General features: G+C 45.7%; 1 protein-coding gene, 1 long non-coding RNA gene and 4 other non-coding genes across 6 annotated transcripts in view; 1 reads left to right on the forward strand and 5 right to left on the reverse strand.

Moving 5' to 3' along the window:
- Positions 1-4,537, forward strand: part of TRNAU1AP (tRNA selenocysteine 1 associated protein 1) — a 31,782-nt gene extending 27,245 nt beyond the window's left edge. The window contains exon 9 of the mRNA XM_003415440.4: positions 290-4,537. Coding sequence (XP_003415488.2) covers positions 290-426 — 137 coding nt within the window. The 3' untranslated portion in view covers positions 427-4,537. The remainder of the gene's footprint in view (positions 1-289) is intronic.
- On the reverse strand, positions 1,975-5,188 carry LOC104846351 (uncharacterized). Its single transcript, XR_010321354.1, has 4 exons — positions 3,728-5,188; positions 3,351-3,427; positions 2,960-3,014; positions 1,975-2,122 (listed from the first exon to the last, which is right to left on the reverse strand). It is a non-coding gene; the product is annotated as an uncharacterized LOC104846351 (long non-coding RNA).
- Positions 2,192-2,265, reverse strand: LOC111752094 (small nucleolar RNA SNORD99). Its single transcript, XR_002787112.1, has one exon. It is a non-coding gene; the product is annotated as a small nucleolar RNA SNORD99 (small nucleolar RNA).
- On the reverse strand, positions 3,198-3,316 carry LOC111752088 (small nucleolar RNA SNORA61). Its single transcript, XR_002787106.1, has one exon. It is a non-coding gene; the product is annotated as a small nucleolar RNA SNORA61 (small nucleolar RNA).
- Positions 3,549-3,679, reverse strand: LOC111752087 (small nucleolar RNA SNORA44). Its single transcript, XR_002787105.1, has one exon. It is a non-coding gene; the product is annotated as a small nucleolar RNA SNORA44 (small nucleolar RNA).
- Positions 4,251-4,385, reverse strand: LOC111752083 (small nucleolar RNA SNORA16B/SNORA16A family). The gene has a single exon (XR_002787101.1). It is a non-coding gene; the product is annotated as a small nucleolar RNA SNORA16B/SNORA16A family (small nucleolar RNA).
- Positions 5,189-8,396: the final 3,208 nt, after the last annotated feature.

Genomic DNA, 8,396 nt, shown 5'->3' on the forward strand with positions numbered 1-8,396 from the left:
GACATATGTGAAGCTTTTAAGAAAGGTAGCTTGACAGCCATTCTCTATGTCGGAATCGACTCCACAGCAATGGTTTGTTTATTGTTATCCTTTTCACAGGAACCCTGCAGTGGTATTGGCCCTGTGATAAATGAGGGAACTTGACAGAGGATAGGGAACTTGACTGAGGGACACACATAAGTCCTAGGAGCTGGGAGTTGATCCCAAGTAGCTCTCCATGCATCTTCCCCTGGTCCTCCCTGCCGCATCCTGTGGGGGTCTCCTGAACCTGTCCCTGCTTCTCTTTCAGACCCCATGCCGCAGCTGGATGTGACTGAGGCCAACAAGGAGTTCATGGAACAGAGCGAGGAGCTGTACGATGCACTAATGGACTGTCACTGGCAGCCCCTGGATACCGTGTCTTCAGAGATCCCTGCCATGATGTAGCCAGGACAAACCAGAAATGGACTATGTAAAGGAGATGAGACTTCTTTTTTAAAAAAGAAAACTAAGAACTTTTACCTTTTTGGAAATATTTTTTAAATTTTAATAATAAACTGTTTCCTGAGAATGAATATTCCTGCAATGCTGCTGACTTCCCATCTAATTTGTTTGAAAGCCAAGGGAGCAACTGTTGAAGATTGTCCTTTTGCATCCTGAGTGTCCTTTAACTCGTTTCTTTGAACAAGAATCATTTACACAGTAGGGTTGTCCATGCCCTCGGCCATAAGGAGTCTGGAATTAACGGAGAGTGGATCAGATGATTTAAATGTTTTGCTAAACAATGGTTTACAGAGGCCCATCTCACCCTCAGGGTGAGACACTTAATCATTAATGTATTATGGGGTTAAATTGTGGAGTCCCAGGGTTAACCAAAAGGTGATGGTGGTTTGAACCCACCCAGAGGTGCTGCAGAAGGCTTGGTGACCTTCCAAAAGGTTATTGTACAGGCGTAGAACTGCCCCATAGTGTTTCCAAGACTGTACTCTTTAGGGGAGCAGATTCCCCACGGAGCTGCTGGTGACTTTCAACAGCTTTCATTTAGCTGCCCACCACCACCAGGGATCCTTCCCGGGTTACAGCCTTGAAAACCCTGTGGAGGGTCCACTCTGCACACATGTGGGTTGTCGTGAATGAATAGCAACTGTTTTGGTTTTTCTTTTAAGGGGGAGGTGGGGTAGGGAAGGCAAGGATTTAGAATGAATAGGGCTTGGCACAGTGCCAGGCTGGGCACTTACTGCTGTTACCACCACTCATTTCCAGCAAACTTGTTCCAATAACGAATTGTCATCCTGAGCTGTCAAGACATTTCAGCCAAGAACTAGATTTTCAGAGTACCATGCATGAGGCCAACCAAGTGCTTCATCCCTAACCCCACTCTGTGACAGTGCTTGGCCTTCATTAAATTGTAGATCTTACATGCAGAGAAGATTACTAAGGTCCATTTATCACAGCCCACTTCTGTGATTTCCTAAAAACCACTCCCCAATTTTATCTCCAGTATGCAGGACACCTCCTAAATGGTCTGTCTAGGCTAAAAATCTCCATCTGATCTCTAGAGAAATTTGCAGTGGGGAGGTGCTGCAACTGATGGTGAGATATGGCGATTAACTATCTAGGCCACCTTAGATAGTGTAGAGTTGATTCATAGTGGCCCTTTGTGAGAGTAAAATGCCCCATATGGTTTTCTTGGCTGTAATCCTGATGGAATCAGGCAGCCGGGTCTTTGTCCAGTAGAGCTGCTAGGTGGTTAGAAATGCCAACATTTTCGTTAGCAGCCAATTGCTTAATCACCGTGCCACTAAGAGCTCCTCTAGATCATGAAAACCCTTAAAATCTTGAGTATTAAGAAAGGAGACTCTGGTATAAATGTAGTTATTGGAGGTGATCAAATTGTCACATCTGAGATGGCAGTCTGTTTCATGGATTGAGATTATTCAGTTATGGTCTATGGAATATTTAGATTGGGAATAACCAACTTGAGAAACCAAGAAAGATGATTAACACATTTCCATACAGTTTTTTATTTGTCACCTCTGCCAGGTATCCAGGATAGAGCACTAAATAAAAACCAAAAGACTGTCTGCTTGCAGAGCTATTTCCATATAAACTTGGTGTCTGTTCTTCCCATAGCACTTCAATCCTGAAAAGGAAGTGTAAGCCAGTGTGTTAGTACTGGTCTGATTAAAGCTCACTCGGGCAGTTTTCTAAGAGCTGGTCTCAGTCCCATATCCGCATTTATCATCCACAGATGTCCACTCAGATTAGGTTTCATCCTGGACCAGTCGGCCTTAAAAAAAAAAACAGCTAAACTGAAACTACTTGTTTCTATCCATCCACCTGCCACCCTTGGAGGGGTGGGGAGGAGAATGCCATGGTTTGCAGTCACCCCAAACAATCCAGCATGAGCCAGAGCGACTATAAAACATTCACAGCAATCACACATCCCTCCTCTTTCCTCAAGGTCCAGAGCTCTCCCCTCTGTAGACTTAAGGCTGTGTGGCTTTAAGACATGCAAATCCAACAGACTAAGCCACAATGAAAATAGTTAGTTGGCCTCTGTGAGTAGCTAACCAAATACATAAGGTCAGATGTAGTTCTGTTCCAGTGACTCCAAACTAAGTCAGTTCTGATGTTTAAGTCAAACGCTTTATCTTATTATTGCCATAGTATGCTATAGGTCCCCGTTTTGAACGGTAAATGTTAACACTGAACATCTGAGAATAATATCAGCAAATTAATTACACACTGCAACACTGTATGTAATACATATCACTAATGGAAAATGTACAAAAAAAGGGTTTTAAGTGCAGTTTACCATAACTAGAAGGCATCATAAACTGGGGACTACCTGTAATCTATGAAAAAGGGAGACTTGTAGCCTTGTCATTCCATCTGCTGTACTGCCTGAGGACAGGGTTCACATGAGGAGGCACTACCTGAAAGCTCCAAGGAAGTTGTGATAACAAGTTCAACTTACCCAACTCTGTAGATCTTTAATTACAGATGGACACAACTTTACCAGTAATGAAGATCTAAAAAAAAAAAAAAAAAAATTTTAATCAAGAAACAAGAAAACTTATACACTAGATCCCTCCCCCAAATACAGTTAATAGTCCAGCCGCTGCTACACCAGCTGCTCAGAGTGTCACTCACTTACTCATCCCTTTAAGCTATGATTATCCCAAGGGATAAGGAAACAAATTCAGTGAACTGAATCTTGTTTGAAACTAGCCCACGTGCTACATGCACTCAGGCCAGTTTCAATGTTACTTTTCCTCCTTTTACGACCACCCAGACCAGTGTTCAGATCCGATGGGAAAGGGAACTGGAGGGTCGAGCCATTCTGCGTTCTGACCATCTAACTCTACCTTATTCTAAAGCACAACTCCAGCAACAAGTTGGTATCTTCAGACTTGTTAACACAGCCAGGAAACACAGGGACATTCTGTAGAAAAAAATTATGAAAGCTCTAAACCAAAGTCAACCTAGTATACGCCCATCTACGTCGAAGTTGATGGTTTAACACCTGGACTCAGGTGGAAGGTTCTGGTCCAGATCCTGAGACTGTTTATAGGAAAGGCGAGTGGCAGCTGCAGGTATTATGCTGACCTAAACTGTCAAAGTCTCTCCAGGTTGCTCTTGCATGCAGTTGGAGATCCAGTGGCTACAACCAGCCACAGACCTTGGGAACATGCTGTTCCAACCCATCAGGTGATTCCCAAACTCGTATCCACAAGAAACCTACCAGGTCATGTGGCTCCTGGTTCCATAAACAGTGCTCATACACCAGTAAGATCATCAATTTCAGTCATCCTGGAATCTTCATTTGGCATGGCTAGGATGAGAACAATTATCCAGAATGACCTTTGTGTTCCCTTTATTTGGTCCTCAGTAACACAAAGGTTGGAGCCAAGTGATAGTACTTTTAAGTACCCATGATTATACATTTCAGCTATCAACCCACAAATTTTCCATAACTTGACCTTTACTACTTCTGTGTGCTTCATCTTTTTAGTCCAGATGCCTTCAGCTTCAGGCCAGTAACCCAAAGCACTGCTGAGATCCCATATGCCACTGAATCTCCCCCAACACAGATGTTCGGCCTGCTGCCCCTTGACATTGGCTCTTAGTCTTGGCAAGGTACCGCTTACAAAGTCCACTCAGCTAGCTTTATATGCAAGCCCCCATCAACATTTCTGCTGGCTTCGGAAACACGCCAATTTTAATAAAGATCCCTGACCATATTTGAGAAACAGGCACAATGGCAGAACTGTCTTTTCCTGAAATGTTGCAGATCGGTTACTACAAACTGAACGGCGACCGTCAAGGAAAACTGTCACTCTGGGCTCCTTTTTGACCACAGCAGCTATGTGGAAGCAGCTGCAGCTTCGATAAGGGCCACGGGGGCATCTAGGTCACAGGACAGGCCCACACCCAAACTGCTGTTCCGCCATCTTACATCCACCTCAGTTGTGTACTGCCTACTGAAACTGATCTAGAACGTTCCGGCTAAAAAGAAAAAAAAAAAAAAAAACCAATAGCCTTGTAGCCCTAATTGCCACTGTTTCCATTTATGAAGATTTTATTACTATGTACCAACCAGGGGCTGTGCAAGTGTTTTTGCACGCTTTGTTTCATACACTCTTTACTAGACCATTTCATCACCACCGTTTTTACGATTAAGATTAGACCAATTGACTTGCCGAAGGTTATCTAGCAAGGTTCAAAGTAGCAGAGCTGGAATTCGAAAACGTCCTTCTGTCCTCCAAAGCAGCCTCGTTAACGTGTGTCGTGCAGTCAGAAAACTCACCCAAAGTCACTTGCCCAAAGTCACCCAGTAACTCCAGTCCAGGTCTGACTGACGACCACCACGCAGCCCCTTCACCCTGTTCTGGGCACCCGGCCGCTTCCCAGCGTTACTCACCGGTCAGATGGGAGCGCAGGGCTGTGCCGGCCGAGGCGGGAGAAAGGCGCGGCCCCGTGGCCTCGAGCCCCCGAATCTGCGCGTGCGGCCCAAGTCCCCCCAAGCCCGCAGGCCCGGCTCCTGTGTCGCGCTCACCATCCCGCACACTCGAGAGGCAGGCTTGCCGCGTAACAGGGTGGTGGCGGCGTGGCACAGGCGGTGACAGCGGGAGAAGGGCGCGGATACGCGGTGTGACAACACGAGACGAAGCACGCCGGGCGCGGCGGCAGGCAGAAAGGACGGGACACCCCCGGAACACAGCTTATATAGGGCCCGCCCTCGCGGCAGCGCCTGACAATTGGACCGGTGCGTCGCGCGGGAGCCGCTGGGAGTTGTAGTTCATTCGCCTTCCCAGCGCGGGGCCGTAGGTCACCGTCCCGCCCTACGCTGGGGGGCGGGGGAAATAACGTCGGAGGTTTCTCAGTGGACTGAGGAGACCCTTCCAACTTTGTTCAGCACTTAGTGAGCACTAGCGTCCTGTGCAAGGGTCAAGACTCACCAGTGAATCAGACCCGCCCTGCCCTGTGGAGGCTAGTCTGTCGGAAGAGTTTCCAAATCGATGGATTTTAACCCTCTGAGCTGGGTAAGGGCTCGAACAAGACCGCCAGAGGGAGCGCAGGAGAGCGACTACCTCGGTCTCTGAGAGGATGTCTGTGAAGTGTCCTTGGAGATGGGGTTTTAGGAGGGCTTCTTAGGAGGCGACGATATAGTTGTTGTTAGGTGCCGAAGAGTCGGTTCCGAGTCATGGCGACCGTATGTACAATAGAACAAAACGCTGCCCGGTCCTGCGCCCATCCTCACGACCATTGTTATGTTTGAGCCCATTGTTGCAGCCACTGTGTCCATCCATTTCATCGAGCCTTCCTCTTTTTCACTGACTCTCAACTTTACAAAGCATGATATCCTTCTCCTGGGACTGGTCCCCCCTGATAGTATGTCCAAAGTAGGCCATCTTCATTTCCAGGGAGCACTCTGGCTATATTTCTTCCAAGACAAACTTATTCATTCTTCTGGCAGTCCATGATTTTCTTCAATATTTTTCACCAACACCGTAATTCAAAGGTATCAATTCTTCTTCCGTCTACCTTATTTATCATCCAGCTTTCACATGCCTATGAGGCGATTGAAAATGCCAGGGCTTGGGTCAGGTGCACTTTAGTCTTCAAGGTGATATCTTTGTTTTTTAACACTTTAAAGAGTTATTTTGCAGCAGATTTGCCCAATGCAATGCGTCTTTTGATTTCCTGACTGCTGCTTCCATGGCTGTTGACTGTTGTCAGAATATACTCCGACAGCAATGGGTTTAGTTTTGAAATTTTTACGGGAGCAGATTACCAGGTATTTCTCCCTTGGAGCCACTCGGTGTGTTTGAATCATCAACTTTCTAATTAGAAACTGAGTGCTTTACAGTTTTGCCACCCGTGCTCCTTAGGAAAGGCACAGACAGGGAAAAGCAAGCACAAACTGGGCGGGGGGCGGGGGGGGGGGAGGAGAGAAGGGCAGAGATAGATGACACGTGAAGGTTGTAAACCAGGGCTATAGAAGTTCAGACAAAGATCTTCCCACGGAGATGAGGGGGAGACTTTGCCTATAGCAGGTGCCTTGAATTCAGACTTCTAGCCTCCCAAACTGCAAGAAAAAAGAAATTTCTGTACTTTAAGGCTACCCACTTGCAGTATTTCTGTTACCACAGAAATAGGAATAGGAATAGCAATAGGAAACTATGACAATGTTACTCACTTTCTCAAAAATCTCCAAGGACTCCCCTACACACTTAGAATAAAAGCTGAAGTCCCCATGACAGCAGAGGCTGTTGCCCGATTAGGGTCTGTGCCCTGGAGCAGTCAAGCCAATGAAATGTATTCCAAGTCAGATAGAGAAAGTTTATTTAGGAGGTGTCCACCAATGGATAATCTGACAGCAATGCAGGCTGTCTCTATGGAGTCCCGAAAGACAGTTTTACATGAGAGCTTATATATGATTTTTACAAGGGTTAGAAATGTCTTTGTAGCTTGCAGATAGCATGACTGGATGAGTTATTCATTACAAGATAACGACAAGAGACTCTTTATTAAACTAAAGATATACATGCCGGACATCTCCTTATCAAGCTAAAGATATCTGGAGTAGAGCCAGACATCTGGGCTCTACTCTCCATGTAGGGGGTCGTAAGTCACAGATGGCCAGACAGAACAAAACAAAGTCATCAACAAAGGTATGCAGAAAGGAGAAAGCAGACAGAAAAAAACTTACAGGTTCATCACGGTGTTAGTTTTGTCAAGCTCTCTACTGCCCATTTAAAAAAGGAGAAAACATGCCGGGGAATATTAGGGTCACATATTCCCTCATTTTGAAGCTTGGGTGGCCATACACACCTATCCCAAGTTTCAACCTAGGCCCTTAGATCAGAAAGTTTCTAGGGAAAGGATTAGGCCTTTTGCCTACGACAGATTTGAGCCATCCATTGGACAGTCTGACTCAGGACAGAGAATGCCCACCCATATATAGGCATAAATTGAAGACAGCTACAGATTAACAGGTCTATAGTGATCAATCTAATTCCACTAATGAATAAATAAGGTTTTTAATCGGGTAAGATCTGGCAGCCAAGAGGTCAGCCAAGAAAAATGAAATCCTTCATGAATCTTTACTTTTTATAGCTCATCTTTTACATATTTCACCTTCTTTTCAGTGAGCTCAGAGTTCTCCATAAGGTTAAAACAGCACATTCCTTTGAACTTGACCCTGTGATTGTGTCACAGAAGCAAGGAGCCTGTAGTGACCCTATTTTCTAAAACAGCTTCCCTGACCTGTCCTTGTTCCTGGCTAATAGCTGCTATGGCCTCTGACGTGGCATTCAGTGACTTTGTAGTGAGGCAAGCTAGGTGTTCTATTTCGTGATAAGCCCCAACTACTAAACCTAGGACACCAACCAAGATTGTAGCAAGGGAGATATATTCAGCTGTGCTTAACAAGTGTAGGTCATCATTACAGATTGCATCTAGGACAAGTTCTCTAGCAATATAGAGCCAAAAATTTTCATCTTTTACCAAGGAGTTGGGGGAGTGTTTATCTCAGGGACAAGAATTCCCTGGGCCGAAGTCTCTCTGGCACCTAATAGTAATCCCATCCAAGCTAGCATTAAAAGTATTTTTACTTTTTAGCCCTAAAAAGTCTTAACTTCAGGCCTTCGATGGGTTGGGCTTTCAACTCCTTCTTGTCACTGTAGGCCAGGCAGGGCTTGACGCGGGAATGATGGATCCATGGTTTGACTCCTGCAAGCTTCACAGCTGTGTGAGTGCTGAGTAGTACGGTGAAGGGTCCAGTCCACTGAGTGTGTGATGGAGGTCCTTCCAATTTCAAAGGAGCACATTGTTGCCAGGCTGGAAATAGTGTGCGGTATTTTTTTTTTTTTTATCTCAGTAGGGAACGTCTGCTGGATCCATACCGC

This window comes from Loxodonta africana, chromosome 3 (assembly GCF_030014295.1).
Source record: "Loxodonta africana isolate mLoxAfr1 chromosome 3, mLoxAfr1.hap2, whole genome shotgun sequence".
NCBI classification, from domain to species: Eukaryota; Metazoa; Chordata; class Mammalia; order Proboscidea; family Elephantidae; genus Loxodonta; species Loxodonta africana.